The sequence below is a fragment of the Salarias fasciatus genome, chromosome 15 (assembly GCF_902148845.1).
Source record: "Salarias fasciatus chromosome 15, fSalaFa1.1, whole genome shotgun sequence".
NCBI classification, from domain to species: domain Eukaryota; kingdom Metazoa; phylum Chordata; class Actinopteri; order Blenniiformes; family Blenniidae; genus Salarias; species Salarias fasciatus.
This window is the reverse complement of record NC_043759.1, coordinates 21,200,461-21,219,613: the sequence shown is the minus strand read 5'-3', so window position 1 is coordinate 21,219,613 and position 19,153 is coordinate 21,200,461. Positions and strand designations below refer to the sequence as shown.

The 19,153-nt window shown below is 46.1% G+C and overlaps 1 protein-coding gene across 2 annotated transcripts in view; it reads right to left on the bottom strand.

Annotated features, from left to right (window-relative positions):
- The window catches only part of klhl29 (kelch like family member 29), a 223,042-nt gene that overhangs the window by 96,137 nt on the left and 107,752 nt on the right, over positions 1 to 19,153 (bottom strand). Inside the window, exons 1-3 of one of the 2 annotated variants that reach the window (XM_030109885.1) lie at positions 18,063 to 18,223; positions 12,925 to 13,072; positions 9,669 to 10,202 (exon numbers count right to left, since the gene is read on the bottom strand). In XM_030109885.1, coding sequence (XP_029965745.1) covers positions 9,669 to 10,202; positions 12,925 to 13,072; positions 18,063 to 18,203 — 823 coding nt within the window. In that variant the 5' untranslated portion in view covers positions 18,204 to 18,223. Of the gene's footprint in view, positions 1 to 9,668; positions 10,203 to 12,924; positions 13,073 to 18,062; positions 18,224 to 19,153 lie in introns of those variants that run through there. The other variant, XM_030109884.1, reaches the window with a different exon arrangement.

Below are 19,153 nucleotides of genomic sequence, written 5' to 3'. Positions count from 1 at the left end.
CCTATTCCGAGGCTGATGCGCAGGGTAACACGCTGACATTTGACTCATTGCAATTAATCCCGTCATATCAAAGAGCCCCTGACACGAGGTGTTCGAGATCCAGGCGTGTTTCGGGGGAGTAACCCTCCATTCGCTTTGCCACTTCTTTCCACACAAATTAATCTGCTCCCACATAACTGAGGGCAGTGAAAGTTTCAGGCTGGCAAATGGCAGTGTCCAAGTTTGAGACCCTCGCTGAATATTCAATGCATGATACGAGCACTCCGGGACAGGAACACCACCGATGCTGCCAATGCACGGTGTCTGTGTGACTTCTGATATCTGGAAGAAAATCAAGTTCGTGAGTAATTTAAAAACAAACAGAGCTCCTGCAACTCGACATCACGCAACACAGCCAAATATTTTTACTCAAGTTTCTATCTATGTCTGAAAATGTCCGAAACTTCTTCCTGCGGTTCAAACAAAGAGATGCGAGTACGGCAACGAGGTGGCTTTAGATTACCCATAGGTGTTAGCATGCATGTAAATGGCAGTGTGTCTCTCGGTGTCAGCTCGGAGATTGCCTGCTGACCTATCCAGGCTCGCACCCTCAATCTATTCCAATACCGTCTTGGACGGGATCCAATCCACATGCCTCTTCAGGATAAGCAGCTCCAGCTGGGAGACAGTATGAATAGATACATACATTACAAATCTTCCACTGTATCCCACATTTATCCAGCTAACTTTTAACTCGCTGTTTTTATCTTGTCAGCTCATGAGCGTTTACTTTGAGGCCTCCATTTGAAGAAACTACGTCTATTCAATCTGTTTATGTTTACAAGGCGCCGATTACAAGATGGATATATGTTATTACGATTATAAGATGTATTCATGAAGCACAGCTTATTAGCAAAACCTCTACACACTCCAGTTGATTAAATGTGTTTGACACATCCAACAGTCTATCACTGAGAGTTCTGGCATTGCTGCGTCGTCTCAAGTGAAGCCACAGAAAACCTCGACAACCCGTAAAAACCGACTGAGGAACATGAAAGAAACAGACTTCAGGGTTTGTTTCTCAAGGAGAAGAGAGTTATTGGCTCAGTGAAAACAGCCATTGACTACAGGAGAGGGAAAAAAAAAAATTCTAAAAGCTCTTCAAGAAAACAGTTGGGAGTTGAGTGCAGTAACAGAAGCATTTCTGAGTCCAGAAAGCTGTAAAGTGGCGCTTTCTATGGCTGTTCATTTCAATGATATTTAGTTTTTTTTTTCATACCGAAATGTACAATCGAGGGTAAAAAAAAAAAAAAAAAAGAAGAAGTTGAAGTGGAGTTAAACTAACTTTCACCCTCACCTGTGAATCCAATCAACATGTGAGCGCAGACGTAACGACAAAGCGAGCGAGGTGAAACCCGATTCTTCCTTCCTTTCAACTCACACAAGGCATTCTTCTCCACTTTATCCACAAAACTCGGCTCGGTTAATGAAGGGAGATACAAATACCACTTGACCTCAGTTTCGACGCCTCTCACTGTTTTGATGGAGAAATGATGAGACCTTGAACCTTCTGTGTGCGCCAACTTCAAACAGCGGCATCGATTTTTATGAAGATTCATAAAGATTTCAAATTAAATACTCGGCGCGTAAAATTCTCACCCAATTAAGCCAAGGTTTTAAACATAGAAACATTCCTATTTCATAAAGTAATAAGGCGAAGGAGACAGTTTGATTGGGCGTTTCAGATTTAAAAAAAACAGCCAACTGACATTTGGTCCAGCTGTCAGAGGCAAATGAGCAATCTGAGCTGACTACGCTTTAGTTTTATCTCCTCTCCTCTTTAATCCTTTCTCTTCTTAAATTTCCCACAGCCACTTTGTTAACTGAGGCATTTAAATTAAAAAAAAAAAAGAGAGAGAAAGGCTATTAGAGGAATAACTAACAACTTGAGCATCAGTGGAGTTGGGAATGAACAGAGAGAAGTCAGACAAGCATGGAACAGGTGGTAAGCGCCGTGCCGGACGATATGGAGGACGGAGAAAAGAAGAAGATGAAGGCGAGAGGATGAAAAGGAAACGGCGAGCTAAAGCGCAGGCTGCGAGTGGATGCAGCGGGGCAGGTGGACGTTCGGGCGGACGGGATGCTGGAAGACGGCGGCATGGGAAGGTGCCTTCAGGAGCGAGTGAAAAAGAAACAGACAGACAATTGCGACGGATGAGGCAGGTCGGGGTTGATATGGTGCCCCCTCTAGCGTGGCAGCGAGCCGGGCTCCTGCTCCTCGGCTGCACTGCGTCTGCGATTATGCATGAAGCAGCCGGGCTGTCAGGCTTGAGGTCCTGCGACTGCGCCGCCACTGGGCTTTATCTTGAAATCCCGGTGATTAATGGAGCCGCCGCCGCGTTCTGCACGGAGTAGGTGGACGAGGAATGATCAATCTTAATGAGCTATCTGCCGTCCTTATATTAACTGTGGGGGGAATATAATGTATGGGGCTCCTGGCGGGGCTCCTCTCCTTTAAAATACGATAACGAGGGGGAGAAGGAACGAGGGCGAGCGGCTTTCCTTCTTCTGCTTTATGACACGCCGTCTCTGCTCACCTCGCGTCTCCCCTGCCCTCCCCTCCCTCTGCCGCGCTCTCTCCGGAGCGCTGGAGCGGCACCGGGAACGGTTAAGACGTCTCAATGGACGCCGTCCTCAGCAAACTTAAAATAACAGCGTCGGAAGGCAACTTAACAGCGGCGGTCTCAAAACCCCTCCTGCCGTTGGAAAATGAGATGTTTGATTCAATAGCATTAATATGGAGCCCCCATATGGACTGGTGGGCCAAGGTTACTCATAAGCATATCACCATGGTAATGCATGTATTCATTTAAGAGAATTACCTGCATATACTGAGTCCACAGTGATTGGAATAAATTTTAATCTCATTAATAATTTGCATCCCGCTCCTGTGAATCCCATTTAAGTTTCCAGAGGAGTTACTTCCCACTTCAGGAATATTACAGGAGGTTGGGGAGAGAGGAAGGGGGGAGGCACATATTTCACATTTTAAGTCAAGTCTGTTTTGGAATCATAATAAGCCCAGTTCTGCTTTAGCTAATCCTGATGTGGATAGCTTTAAGATAATCGCCCCGCACAACACCGCAGTGGTTTTAATTAATTTGCCCCTGCTTACTCCACAGAAGCTGATCTGAGTCAGCATACTGGAAATTAAGTTTTTCGAACAGAGAGTGAAAATACACAACTCTCTTACACCGGATTCACAAAGTCATACTTTTGTTTAAACTGCAGCAAGGACGGAGTCAGAATTATCTGCATGGCACAAAGCAAAAGACAGACAGAGAAGGGGGAAAAAAAAGAGGAACTAATTAATGCGCTTGCTATGATTAATAGTCTTGGTGTCGCTATCACAAACTGGCTGTGTTCATAATGACTGGTTTCAAACGCCTGTCATATTCTGGCTGTGAAATCAAAATATATGTTTACGCATCACGAGAATAACAGATAACAGTCAATGCTTTAAGGCTGCGGTAACTCTGGACAAATATGTCTGAGATGTACGATAAGAAATGGGGTCGAAAGAACCAGACGTGAGACCTTATCGCCTTCAACGACACCATAAGTCAGTAACAAGCCAACATCACCTCCAATCTAACCTTTAAGCCTGTCTGGTGAATCTTGAGAAAACAAAGGGACTGTCGCCCTGGAATAAACAGCACCGGCGCACAAAACCCAGCCTTGTAAACAGCCCCTATCTCACTAATTTGGCGATCTATAATGTGTTCACTTAGAGCTAATATCTCCGCAATAATGTGATGGCGAACCAATATGAAAGAGGACAGTAATGCCCCAGTGCCAATATGCTCGGCCGAAAAGTAAACAAGAGTGAACACGTAATTAAAATCTTACCGAGGCCCAAGTATGAAGGAGGCAGATAAGAGAGATGAAATGGTCCCAGTGGAGGAGAAAGGTGGGCCCTTACGACGGATGTGAGGCTGCGCCGATCTCGCCGTAGCGAAGCAAATCTCTGATCTTAACTTAGCAAGACATCTTAATTGCGTTCACGAGCGGCTCCAGAGCATCGCGGTCTCCGGGTGACGGCTGATGTGAGCTGACTGGAAGATGAACTTCCTGGGCAGACGGGAGGCCCGGTTCTGCTCCGCGTAGGCGACAATTCTGAAGTCTGCACTTGTGTGTATGTGCTGCACCTTTGTGTGCGTTCAAGCATGAGATCGTGTTTCTCCACTGCTGAATATGTGTGTGTGAAGGAGAGAAAGAGGGGAAGAAGAAAAAAAGAAAAAGAAAAAGAAACCGGGACCGGTAAACGTCCAGCGAGGTGGAAGTAAGCGTTAAAATGATGTTTGACATGACAAAAGAGACGACGAGCTGCAGCACATGCTAAATACAGCGGCTGGTGGCCCGAAAGATCTGTCCGTGACCCCACACTTCAAAATCAGCGAGAAGCCTCTGACGCATGAGGCTTCGGCGGCTCCTTATTTTTCGGCATTTACCGGAATAAATTACATGCCCTCTGCTGGAACAGTGTCCTGTTTGACCGCAATACTGCTACAAACAGCAGTTTTTCATGCGTCTGGGCGTTGGAGTTTCCATGTTCTCCCTGAGCATGCATGGATTCTATCCCCGCTTCACCCCACCGCCACCAAAATTGTTGACTCCAAAATAGCCCGTCGAGTATGAATGATGCGATTGTCTGTCTGTGTTTTGGTCCACACTAAATTAGATAAAGGGCTATAAAAGATGGATGGATTTTAAACTGCAAAAACAATACTTTGACTCATCATTCAGGGCTCCAGCATTGATACCAGTTTTCACTTCTAAAACAAGCTCAAACATGCAGGAAAAATTACTTCCCCAATGAGATTAATGTGTTTTTCAGTGGCGAGTTGCCTTTAAATGGTGCTCAATCACATTTGCAGCAAGCGAGTCGGTCCATGCTGAGCTCGGCACTCGCTTCCTCTGGCTGATATTCATCAGGACAGCCATCGATTTTAATGACTTGGTCAATAGACACACACTGACTGTGCTCTCAGCATCTCCCACTTTCTCATGCTCGCCCTCTCTCTGTATCCATCTCTTCCTCTCTCACCTCCTCCCGAGCGCCCGGTCTTTGTCTCCTGCACTGTCCTTTTTAAACACCAGTGTCACTCATCCTCAGTTCCCTCATTTCAGAAAACGTGCTAAACAGTTATGACTGCTGTGGCTCGAGCTGCAGATGTGGATGGATTATTTAAGAGGAGAAGCCGACTGCGGTTGTGTTTTGATTCGCACAAAATCCGCACTTGAAAGGAACAAAGGAGACAATGGAGAGAGAGAAAAAATATATATAAGAAAGAAGAAGATAAGCAAGGGGTGGGTGGTGTGAAGGAAATTAACAATTGGCGAGAAGGTGTGGAGTTTGATTTGTACACCATGACAGGCAGGTATTACGAAAAGCCCCGCTGTGGCTGGAGAAAGCGGGAAGGCAGATCACAGCCTGGTGACTGGCATATCTCAGTAGGTGATGGAGTTAAAACGGCCTTCAAGCTGCTCAGCGTGAACCTTCGCGCCCGCACACACAGACATATGACATTTACGTCGCCCGACACGTACACTATATGGTGTAAACAGACACACACAGGCACAGACACACACCCACGGAGCGAGGAGCACGCAGTAGCTGATGTGCCCACTGATGCAGAGCGAAGACAAATTGCTCCCTTTGAAGGCAAAAGCAAAATGAAACACAGAGTGTGATTTCTGTCACTGTGGTGTTTGGCTTTAAGGCTGCCGGGCTGACATCTGACAAAACATCCGTGCGGCCGGCCACACCCAACAAGGCGTGCGCGGCCGTGCGGCCGAGCGCACGCTCTCACACAGCCGCGTTCTGAGGATTAACGAAGAGCTCTGTCAGCTTCTCCGAGACCCGGGCCCTCGCCATCAAAAAGCCGCAAAACCTTCTCTGCACATCAGTGCTTTACCAGCATTGTGTCTGGAGGCCTAAGCTTTCTCTTTTCTACTGACACAGGCATTTAAGCAGCGGCTTCAGTCTTTCAACTGGCTCTCTGATAATAGACTCCAGAAAAATCCCGGATGTAAGATTGCTGTTTCCCAGGATTTGATTATTTCAAGGTGCTGCTTCTTCGCTTAGCTGCCACAAAAGACCTTGCGTCCCATCATTAAGCTTGCATTATGAAAAATAGTGAAACCTGAAATCACTTTCAATTCTGGAGATCAAGATGCTTTTCCTCAGAATTGGCCACTGACAGTGTATCTGTACTTCATCTGAACTATATTCAGTTTGTCCATTAATTGCATTATGTTACTGTAACTGATATTATTCTGCCACTTGCAGAATACTAAAATAAACATCTAGATTAGACTAGGCTAGCATTGGTGAAAAACAATCTGAGAATTTATAAATCCAGTCAGGAACAATCCAGATTTTTATCTAATGTTATATTTGTGTTTTTCTCCATGTCCATTTTAAGACAAACTCATTTCCAGGTCGGGGAGACGATCGTGCATGAGGTTGTAGTTATTAACAGGCCAATAACCGTCAGGTTTGCTCAGGGAGCGCGTTGAACAAACACAGTTTGGAATAGAGAGTCATCATTTATCCATAATTTATTGCTTGTTGTGTTGGGTGTTTCACAAACTAAAGCTGCAACACATTTGCCAAACTCACTACCCCGAAGTTACATGCAGGAAGCTGTGCAAAACAAATCTTTTCAAGGGTACTCGCTCTAAACGCCGCTGACTTTGTTGAGACGGAGAGAAACAAATTCTACAAAAAAATTCCGATCTGTCTTCAGTTAAACATTTGAAATATTCCAGGAAAAAAATAAAATGCTATGGGAGTTTTTTGCATTGAGGTAATATGGCAGTACACGCACATACACACACACCCCCGTCTGAGCGGCTGAGAGCAACAGTTATTCACACGAAGGTTGAAGAATCAAGCGAATTCGAGAATGTTTCATCGATAAGTGTTGAGTGTTGAGACTTGAAGTTGCAAATTGGAAAAAAAAAAAAAGTTTAAGGTGGAATTTATTTACCAATCTAGTTTCTGACTTAGAACTGAAACAAATCAGAATTTTTGGCGTTGCTCGTGGTGTATCTACTTTGAAAGGCGTGTTCATGAAAGTTATTATAGTACGTGTGTATCCCTACCGACAACACCCAAAACCAAAGAAGTTCAGGCTGCTTCACACTGGAACAGTCACAATAATAGTTTAGTTCTTCACTTTATTTTTAAATTGGGCGGGGTACTTTTAACAACTTCTACTTCACTGCTTTTAGATGAGAAGTTTAATTTCTCTCGCACACAATCCCTATCGAAAGTTTGGACATAACTTCTCAATCAATGTTCTTTCTCTATTTTCCTGACTGCCTTTCTCTGATCACAGGTCACATGAATGATTTTAAGTTTCATCCAAGCTCTGAATAAAACTACTCGCTTGTTGCTCCAGTTCCAAATCACGTCAATAGGAGATGCAGGCTTTTCAGAACTGGAGGAACTGGACCTCTCTGCTCTCTAAACCGCCAGCGTGACCCCGTATGGACTAAGCAGTAAAGATTGACGGATTGATGGATGGAAGATATAGGTCTTTCGTTCTGACTGTCAACGCTTTGGCTTCATCTGCAGCTTTAGTTTCCAGGCCTGATGTGTGTTACTTTCAGTTTCTACCCCAGGATCAGACTTGCCAACTCGCCTCAGCCATTACAGAGCTCCAGACGACTGACCTATGACCTGCAGCTGCTTCCCCTTTCTTTCTTCTTCTTCTCCTTTCTTTCTTTTTTCCACGAGCTTTTTTCTGTTCTGTTATTTGCCTTAGCAGAAATTGCCCACAGCAGGTTCAAGACAACACACCAGAGAGGAGGTTGCAGAAGCTTAGCCTCTGTATTTTGACACGATGCCACTACAGCAGGGCAGCAGGCATTCCTGCAGCATTGGTATGCAGTGTTAATTGATTTAAAGCAGCATATATTAAACCCGCTGCTGTTTGGGATTCATGACTTCTCGGAATAGGCTTGAACGACGGGTGTGAAGAGAAAAAAAGGAAACGCGGAACGGCGAGACTGAGATAAATGGAAAGATGCTACAGCGCAGAGAGAGAACGGCGTTGTGGTCCGGGAGTAACATTGTTGAGATTACAGCGGCGCGGTTAAGTATTCTCATCAGAAGAGACGCAATGGCAGCTAATTTACTGGTGCTCAACATTTTACCTATTTCCCACTGTCCTTTTGACATTACCACAATGACATGCTTACTAATGTCTATTCAGTGCCAAGCGCGGACAAAGGAAAAAGAACTGATGAAACGCTCGAGGAGATCTGAGATTCAAGTGCCTCTATTTGCAGTTTGACCTTCATACAGGCCTGCACAGGATTTCAAGTGTAGGATGTCTAGAAATTGACACAATGATGTTTCCCTTCTGCCTTTGAAATACAGCAGCTGACAAACTGTTACCATACAAACCGAATATATTAACTGGATCCTAACGTGAGTCACAGCGGCAGAGTCCACACAGCAGAATCTTAACAATGCCAGAACAATTTCCTTCCTGCTGAAACTCTTCAGCATTAAAAATGTACTTCCAATTAAACTTCTTTGGCTTATTAGAAGAATACAATTTGACATGTAAATGGTTAATGCTTTGTGACAGTCTATTCAAAAGCAGAAGGTTGAAAGCTCTCATTTGACGGAGACCGGACCAAGCCGACGAGCTCGTCTAATTATCCATTTCCAATTCTACCTGCAGTCTCATTTCGATGTATCACAGGCAGCCCCCCAAAATAATTGCTTTTTTGCAATCTACAAGTTCATTTGCACACATTTTATTGATCAAAATGAGTCAGGAAAAAGAAAACAATCTAAACCTAAATTAAAAGCTTCATTAAATGTGAAAATTGGTCGGGGAATTGCGAACATCTGTTTCCAGCGCCCTGCGTCATAAACTCCAAGGTTAAAGCAAACACCAATTTATGGCTCGCAGGCTCAGAGCACGGAGCCGTGAGCCACCTTCAGAAACGCGGCGTACGTCAACAAGGCTTCAAAAGATTTCTGGGGAGATGAGAGAGCGCGCTCTGAAAGCTCTTCCTGCCTTGTGTGCGGTGGAACTTTTCCGTATTGCAACTAAGAGCAAAGGAAAGATTAACCGAATGCATTTATAACCAATTCCAGAGAGCAACGCACCAGGTGCTGCTGCTGCACTGTAGTTTGAGATCAGTACAACATGTTCTTCTTTCTCAAAGAATCGGCGATGAGGAGCACCGTAGCTCTTCAGGTGCAGTAAAATCTCTGTTGTTTTAGCTGCACCTCCGTCTCTGTGACCTTGGAGCCGCTTTGAAATGAATTGGCTCTGGCTGCGAGTTGTATCTTAACAACTTCTTGCTCGAGTGTTTGCAGGCTTGTTTATGGCTGTTGGCACACAAAGCCGCTTTGGTACACAGGCAGAGGGCAGCGGCCTGTGTGTTTCATTCCAACACGGCCCCCCTATAAGGGGAGGTCACCGTTAAAAGAGAGCGAAAGGCACGCTGATTTAACACCAAACAACTTTCCTTCCTCGGATCTGAGCTCACTTTGTCGAACGAGCGGATATGTTTGGGTTTCTTCTTTGAGAGGGAACCTATAAAGAATAAAATGTCTGGCTGTACAGAGTGCTACAGGTGAAGATGTCCGTGCTTACCTTTGGGATGTCCCGGGTCGCTGAACTCGTACTTCCCGCTGCCGACCGTCCGCAGCATTTGGAGCCCGTTGGGAGCGTCCTGATTGTCTGTGGGGTGGCCGTGGGCGGCCGCCGCCGCCGCCGCTGTCGCCTGTCCGTTGGTGAGGTGCAGGGACGGGGGCTGGATGAGGCTGGGGTGGGAGGTTAAGTGGCCGTTGCCCATCATGCCGTGAGGGTTGGGGTGAACCACCTGGTTGGCCTGGGCGGCGAGGGCGGACGGCGTGACGGCGGGCTGGGCCGAGGGGTACGGCGGCTGGCTGGGCATGCTCAGCACCATGGAGGGCGGCTGCTGGGTGGACTGTGGCGTCAGCTGGAAGTGGGCCGTCATGAGGGGGTGTTGCGGGGGCACTGAGCTCTGAATGGACGGGCTGACTCCGATGATGGGGGACTGCGCGGTGACGGTGTGGTTGAAAGAAGGCGGCTGAGGAAGGGCGTAGGTGTGGGGCAGGAGGCTGGGCTGGCTCACCGCTGCTACCGGCGCCGCCCAGGCTGGACCTGAACGAACACACACACAGGAAGGAAAAAAATTGGCGTTAACCAACATCATAGTTGAGAATCTCAACTTTCTTTACTGCACTCTGATTGGTGGCATTTTAGTATGCTGCCGGCAAAAATCCCCGAACAAGGGCAGAGTGCTGATTTAAAGTCTGATATTAGATGATCAAATAGAGAAGGAAAACAGCATGAGAAGACAGACTCCAGCTTGAATCTGTTCCTCGCCACGCCACAGCTGTCAGCGTGCCGCTCCACTTCAGTCCAAGTTTGTTTTCGACTCGGGACTTCATATGAAACACAAAATATCTGAAGCGATATACAGATCTGCACCCAAAGTCAATATCATAATAAGATTAAGAGATTTATTTCCCGACAAGACGAACAAATGGTTTGTCTGAATGTGAAGGCATACATGCTCGATGCATTCGGCATTTGGCACCATTATCTGTGCAGGAGTCTGTGTTTACCCAGACACTCTGAGCCAATCATTTCTCTACCCCGAGGCGTTACATGCTGAGGATGTGCTGGGAAGACGTGGCCATATTGGACCTGAATGCTGCCTCCCTCCCTCCCTCGCTCACTCCTACTCCTTCATCTCCAGCTCTCCTCCTGTCATGGTCCAAGCTCCAAAAATAGCCTACTGCTCTGCTAAAGGGCCAAAGGCTAAATCACAGCATGCAAAAAGCTAAAAAAAAAAAAGAAGAAGAAGAAGAAGAGGCCCACATTATTCATACCACTAACCCTGCTGATATAATAGTCTGGGCAGAGATGGATGGGGTGGGGGGAACAGAGAGAAAGAGATAAAGACAGACAGTAAGAAGAAAAGAGTGAAAAAGGGAGAGGGTGGGAGTGGAAGACCCCGGAGGAGAGGCCATTTCAGTTCATAATTCACATGTCATTGAGCTAATCGGCACCAACACCGCATTTCATTTCCCCTCTCTTGTAGCTCATCTTGATAAAGGATTCTAATCAAATGGCCTCGTATATTAGCTCCACATCTAACAGAGGTTTTAATTCAGCAATGGTGTTGATTAGAATTAGACACATACACAACGTATCTGTTCTTCAGATCTGTGTCCTTATCCTGCTCGTTTCTTCTGCAAAAATATTAATTCCATTAGGGAAGAGGAAATTTATTAGCTCAACCCAAAATGACCCACATGTGTGGCTCCTGCTTGCAAATTTTTTACACAACGACTCGTCTCGTACTTGATTTAACCAGCGAGTTCAATTTATTCCTTATTTATGTGTTCCAACAGTTTGCGTGAGCCTAAGTGTGGCATCAAGAAGAGATTATTTTTGTACAAAGAAACTCGAGTTGAAACAAAAGTAGTTTTTCAAAGACAAACTTTCTTTTAACAGACACAACAGTGAAGTTTCTGTTGAAAGGAACCGTTGATTAATTCTGGCATGGCTGGCAGAGAACTTTCTGGCAACACAGTTCAGTGAAGTGTGGAGAGGAGCTGGCTTCGTCGCAAACGCCAGTCACAGTTTGGAATAGCGCGCGCGCACAAATCAATATGCAACACTATGCTTTGGATTTGAGTGTCATATGTGACGGCGTGCTGGGTCGCTGACATCTCACTCTCCTCGCGCCTTACACCGAGTTGCAGCGTGGGTGTGGGAGCCGCTGTGTTCTGAAGGGTGGGAGGCAGGGAGTGAAACCTCCGCACGCTCCCGTCACAACTGTATCCTACCATTTTCTCAACGATCTCCGCGAAGAAACATTCCTCGAGTTACTGATCAGGCTGCTGAATATTTAATCCGCGATCCCATCTATATGTAAGTTATGTGAATTCTAATTAGGAGGGGAGATGAGCGGGGAAGGCAGCAGCGGTTGGAACATGTTTTGATCATAATTCTTTGCTGCTGCAGAGAAGCAGCTGTCTGTAATCTGGATTTGTTGAGCCAGAATTTCCATCGGAACGAGCTCCGTGCCAGTATTATTCCTAAATGAGGCACATTTGTGATGAGCAGGAGGCACAGGCCAGCAGAGCAATGGAAGGAAATTAACAGCTCTAGGGCAGAGCCATTCTGGGTGAGTTCATTACAATAAGAGCAAAAAACTTCAGCGTTGGCTTAACTCGTTAATGTCGGGCGCGTGCACAGTGCAGTGCCACTTTCGCTCTGCGCGCGTTTAAAGTGGCACGAATAGAATAAGGTCGACGTCTAAATTAGACCCGGTGGAGACCGTTTGGAGAACTTGTAGAGTTTCACTCTCATAGGTTCAATCGAGATGAAATCAGCCGTCAGTTAGCGACACAACATTAACAAGGACAACAAAATGACAGCAAAGTGTGGATGGTGGAGATCTGGAATCTGGAGTAAAAGTTCTGAAAGTTGCAGGTTTTCCACACCTTCGTTCCAATTTATCTGATATCACACTGACATTTTAGTAATTATACACATAATTAGGCAGATTTATGTAAAGTTTATGTTTGTGGATGTACATTATGCATGATCGCACACGTAAAGTATGCATACTGTGGAGGCAAGCACGTACTTTATGTAGGGCAAAGCAGTCAAGATGCCTCATTAGCATTGGATGCTAGTGCATCCGGACGGAGGAGGGGTGTAGCGCACTCATATGCTACACCCCCGGTGTGTGGTCCATGTTCGAGCATACTAATGATGTCAAACTCATCAGGTGGAAGTGGTGGATGTGCGAATGTTTCTGGAAGGTGCACTTGCGTATGTAAATGCCATGCGCCTGATTCATTACCGCTGGGCTCGCCATCTCGGTGCTGCTTGGCAGGGGGCTCATCTGTATCCCACGGCGTGAGCTGGTTGATGGGCGTCTGTCCCCACCTCACCCCCGGAGCAAGCAGGAGTCCCGGGGTCTGGTTGTCTCCGGGAGACAGTCCCGAGACCTGTGACAAGATCAACACCGGTGTTTAGGGCATGATGGGAGGGAAATAAGGAAATGTGCATGAATAAAACACCCAGTCGCTCCGTGTCTGCTTATCTCTGGTGCAGGGCGCCTTGTTTATAAAAGACCACGAGAACCGGTTTATCAGCAACTACGGTTTAAATGCGAGCGCTGATTTTATGGTTTGACTGGAAAAAAAAGCTTCGAATCACAGCAATCTGGACTGTTCTGTAAGTTCTTGAAGTGAGCCGTGATGATGGAGTGTGGTGTATAATTGACTGTGAGTGAGTGATGATTACAGCCTATATGTAATGGGAATTGGGGGGAGGGGGGGCTTCTGTTCACAGTCTCAAGTTTTTGCAGAGAGGCCAAGATTTCTCTTTTTATCTTTTAACAAATAACTTTCATTGTGAACGAGATTTCAAATCCATCCCAAGAAATTCTGTGTACCTTAATTTTGCACTTTATTAAACATTGTGTCTAAAGGAAAATAATGGAACGCAGAAATCAAATAAGACAAACAGAATAAATCAAGAAAAGTCTTTCTTTTCTGGGATGAGGAAAAAAGAAAATGTAATTTCACGGGAGAAAATGAAAAGTGGGCTGACAACGTGTGTCTTGGGCGGGTGAATCCGATGCAACTTCACCCAACCAAACTAAGAGCTCCCTAAGCTTCTCTTTGCACCCACATCTCTAATATTTCGCTCTGGTAGGGGGAGTAAGAAATGTTATCAGGCAAGCACAGGCTGATGAAAACACAGGGTCAATCACCACTGGACCTGTGAGCAATATTGGCCTCTCCCTATCTGCAGCTTGGACGCTCGGTCTAACAACCAGGCAGGGAGAGGGCAGAGCCGGGCCTCATTCCCCTGCTGGCCCCGGCCGGCCTCCTGAGTTAATAGAAAAGACCTGGTCGCCGGGCCCCTCCTGTGTCCCCCTGGCTGATCCCTGCATCCCTCCCCTCTATCCCTCAATTCCATTATCCCCACCTGACCCGGTGTCCACTTCATCAGGCACGCCATCATGCATTCCAACAGCTGTGTGGACAAAAGGCCCCGGCGGCGCTCCGGCTGACCACACAGCGGCAAACGCGTCATCCAAACAATCCGCGAGTGAATGCGTGGCTTTACATATCAGACTGATCCCGGTCCTGGAGAGATTTCCTTCCCGGCTTCAAGATAGATTTATCACGGCCTCACAGGGGCCTGGAACACTCGGAGATATTACATGGTGCTACTGAAGCAACGCAACATCTGCTGTCTAATAAACAACTTCACAGCGGCAGACAAGTTCAATGAGTGTCACCGGCTTGATAAATCTATACTGAAAGTTATCTGACAGTTTGCTAGTGCTGGGGGCAAAAGAGGGAGTGAGGGAGAGAATGCGGCTGGGTTTAAGGGAGAGGACGGGCTGTCAGGTCTTTTTGTCCAGCTCAACCTGTCGACTTCAGACAAGAGAAAACTGAAATGGTTTACTCAGAGAATGCCCTAAGCGCTCAATTCCATCTGAGAGCCCTGGAGACTCGAGGAAAGAACATTCTGGCCATTTTCAAGGTGAGGAGTTGCTTTCTATAGCCCACTATTTGTTTTAATGAGCGTTTTCTTCCCCCGCGCTGTGTGCTTTTACTGTATTCCTCTCCAACCAAGCTTTGCTTCCCTCTCTATACAGGCAGCTCCTCATTAACTCGCAGCATTGACTCTCTTACTTTCCTTGAGCCCGGCACCTGCCTCATAACATTCTCTCATTAGTACTCCCACCCATTTACCCAAAACAGAGGAGGAAAAAAAAAAATAACAGGGAAGAGCTCTCCCGCTGAAAGACAATCCATCTGTCACAGTTTTAGTGCAGCAGGTAAAGGAGAGAGAGAGAGAGAAAAAAAAAGGTTCTTAGTCAGCGCCATCACACTGACAGCGTATCAGCCCGGCTCGGGAACAATCCCGACTCGAAAATGATCAAGGTTAGATAGGAAACACACACACACACACACACCGACACATACACATAGGAAACATTAGTGTTTATGCGCGCACAGCAGGTGAAAAATACATGTACACACACACACGCACGCGTATGTACGGAAGCCAGGAGGTATCAGACGGGATGTTTATTAAGATGGCAGACTTGCTGCAGGGAGGCAGGAAGGTACTGTGGGTTCTGGGACAGCGCCTGCCATTTTCTCTCAATTTTATTTGCGCTCCCTATTTCCAGTCCCCTCCTCCCTGGCCGCCCATTATCACCGGGCAGCAGATGGTTTCCTCTGACTCGACAAAAACCATGCTGGAGAAGAGGTGGGGAGCTGGATAAATAATTTTTGAGTCGTGCCAAGCCATTCTGTGCTTGTTGTCAGGCTGGGGAGGGATTTTTTTTTTGTAGCATATGCAACATCCCTGCATGCGGACCACATGCTGCAGGTGTGGAATCTGACACTGCAACACACACACACACACACACACACGCAGGGAGGCACACACGCAAGCGCACACGCACCATCTGCATAAATAAATATTACAATGCATGAACCTTTTCAAACATTGATAAAGGTGCTACATCCCTGCTTAATTTTTTATTTTTGCATGTGTCAGACAGTGAAGGATAACACCTGCAGATTCTACCGGTTCTTCTGCATTATTAAGCTAATCTTATACTTTTTAAAGCGCGACAGAAAGAAAGTTTAGAAAGCCTTCTTAGTCATGAAAGTCTCAAACTCTCAGGGAAGACTGGACTCTCCACAACGTAGCTGAAAAAAGGCTCAGTCTCTCCCACTACGGTTGATTCCACCGGGTTTAAAAATATCCACAAACTTAATAGCAGCCTGTGAAACTTTAGTTGATTGTTGTACTGTAGAGCATGCCCTCACAAAGCCCTTCCCAGAATCTGAATGAGCCATCCATCTGTTCCTTCAGCTCACATATGCGCGTACAGTGAAAGCGTAAGTACGCTATTCTCCTCTCAAACCTCTGAAGGTTGCGAGCACGACGTCCACATTCGGTGCAGTGAAGAAGGCAAAACAGAAATCTAGATGAATCAGGATGAAAGATACACTCGTCCTGCTATGTGCTGGTCTGGGCAGCTGATACTGTAGCAGTCTTATTCCGGTAGGCCCGTCAGCTATTTCCTCGGACGCGGCGAAAGCTGACAGCTGTCACTGTATGTGCGTTCTGCCATCCTGCAGTAGCGGATGTTGTTATTTTGCCTAACGGCACCTCTTCTCCACTGGCCGCCATCTGCCGTGGGTGCATATAGGAGGGGCCCTCGTGGTGATCCGGAGCTCAGGGCTTTGATTGCTTTGGGTTATCCACAACATCCACATCCAAATAAACAGAAAGCATTTGCTCGCGGCTTTGTGTTTGCCTTTGCATTTTGTTCGAGCCAGTCGCGGGCCTGGGTGAGTTATTGCACTGGTTCAATCCGATAAAAACACGAAGAAGAACGCAAGGGCTGCCAGGAAATCCTACCAGCCACTGACATTCTGCATAAGCTCCAGTTCTTTGTAGCTATACGGTCCTTGCGATATGGGCTGGTGTGCCTAAGCCCGAACATATAGCGCCGCCATCAAGTGGAGAGACAGCTTTAGTTTCCCCAGAGAAATTACTTTACGGCTCAACTTGGGGGGAGAAAAGGGAGAGAGAGAGAGGGATGAGTATGTCTGTAACACCCAGATCCCATTGGGGTAAACAACATTACAGCACACACTGATCAAATCAACTAACTGCTATGAGATTTAATAACAGCTCTGGGTGAAAAAGAGGTGTAAGTGAGGGCAAAGGCGGTTTGGAGGAAGAATGAACAGGAGCAGAGGAAAAAAAAAAAAAAAAACGGAAGAGGAGGGTTTTAAATCGAACACACAATGCATTGTGGTTGTGTGAAAATACCACACTCTTCAAATGTCCATGCATCCCATTAATCTTCCACAGCTGATTATCCAACTACCCAGAATTCACAGCTACAGGCAATTTAGAAACAGAATTAAACTAACACGCTGGGAATGTTGTTGAACTGGGAGTAGAAGCCATTAAAAAAAAAAACAAAAAAACACATGGATGCAGGGAGAACATGCAAACTCCATTAACAAAAGAAAAACAACGCTGAAGTAGAATGTACATTTTGAAATCCTGTGTTCCTCTGATGGCGAAGCTCTTTACACACAAGCATAAAAACAACAGACTGCAAGCAAGGAGGAGGTTCACTGTTGTGTGATATCACTCAGCTGGTATGGTAATCAGGCAGGCCTGTTAATGCGCAGTTGTTTCCCTGATAGGTTTATCCGTTAATTTTTTTTTTCCCTTTTTTTTTCTCTTCCGAACAGATGGACCGAGAAGGCTCGTGGACTGTTGGTGGTCCAGCATGGAGCTGCCATTATGGTTTCATTTAAATGCGTCCAAAACACAATGCCACCTCCGCAATCACCCGGCTATCTCCGGGGACGACGCATGTACACAAATTTAATCATAATCAAAATTTCAATAACGGCAGTCGCCGCCGTATCTTGCTATATTGGCCGCACCCGTAAAATAATATCACACTGTAATTCCGAGCCATGAACAAATCATCAGAAACAGTGCGTGCAAGGCAGGGAAATGAAATGTAACTCCAACAGAATGGCTTTTTCTTCCCTTTGGCCAGGCACGGACTGATACAGTGAATTTGGTTGAAATGTAGAGGGTGATGGAAATAATGGCTTTCCTCAGAGAAAAAGAAACGGAAAGAACGGCGGCGAAGGAAAGAGTGAAAGATTGAGAGGCAGAGTAAGACAAACCCATCCATCACATCGCCTTGTATCATTGCCTCTGACAGACCATTTTCAGCTTTTCTAAAACACAGAGGAGGAAAGAAAGAACGAAAGAAAGAAAGAAAAAAAAAAAAACTCTGCCCGTACCCCCCCTCCACCTCCGAGCTCAGGCTCCAACCAAGTGCGGTCCGAGACTGACCGGGAGCGCTCAGCGGTGTACAAAAGCGCGCACCTCATTCCCTTTCGGACATTATTCACTTACGGTATAAAGGTATCTCCTCTCCATGACAAGGCGCTGACACCTAAATGTGAAGCGGATTTGTTCTGGACTTCCGTCATAATGGTGCTGAGCGCCGGAGCCGGACCACGGGGCGGCTGTGTCCAATCTATTAGACTGGAACATAGCGGAGCATCGCACACGTAAACAAAGACACTACTGCGCCATTTTTGGCAGCCATCTTACGCCGGAGCGGCGCTCCGACACGCTGAGCGGTGCGGCGAAGGTGCGTGTTCAACGTGATGGCTGCATACTGACGAGGCACGGAGGGGAACCGAGGTGATACTTTTTTCAACTCCAAAATAAAAAAAACGTCCTGTGAAACGCGATCCGGCGCCGCGATTAGACTTATCTATTCGCACCACGGCAGGTAAAGACGCTAACGTTTCTCCAGCGTTCAAATTCTCCCGTGGCGTTTAAAGATATCGGGGCGCAGTAAACAATCTCACAGCGTCACGGACTCCAAAAAGAGTCTGTAAAAATATGAATAGAGATTACAATCTACAATAGATATAAAATTCCTTTGTGCAGAACCAGGTTGAAATTAATTAGAAAAGGTGTTCACATATGATCCTGGCTGCACAAGCTGGGTATCAGAAATATTCAGGAGCAACACCTTTGAATACAAAATCCCCATGTTGTCCTATTATTTCAGCACATAAAATGAATGAAAAAAGCGGAGCGGGGCTTGAGGATCTACAAACAATAGCTCAAAAGTGCTGTCACACTTAAATGTGAAACCTTGAAAATCTGATTATCAACACCGTGGGCAAAAGGGTAACATGCAGCACTGGACTTCATTAGTTGCAGTTTTACAGGTTAACTGGAGGAGAAAAGGAATCTAATCACCCTTTTTCTCCCAGATAAAAAACTATTTGCTATGAATTACACACAAACTGGTTTGATGAACTCGATTCAAGGTTATTTTTCTATATATTTGTAACCTTAAGTCTCATATATCCTCATGACTGAGGTACTCAGCCACAATCTGCCCCTCTGACAGCAAAGATTAAACATTTTCAGCCCTCACACTGATGAAAGCAGCTCATCCTTGGTCTAAACGTTTATTTTTTTCC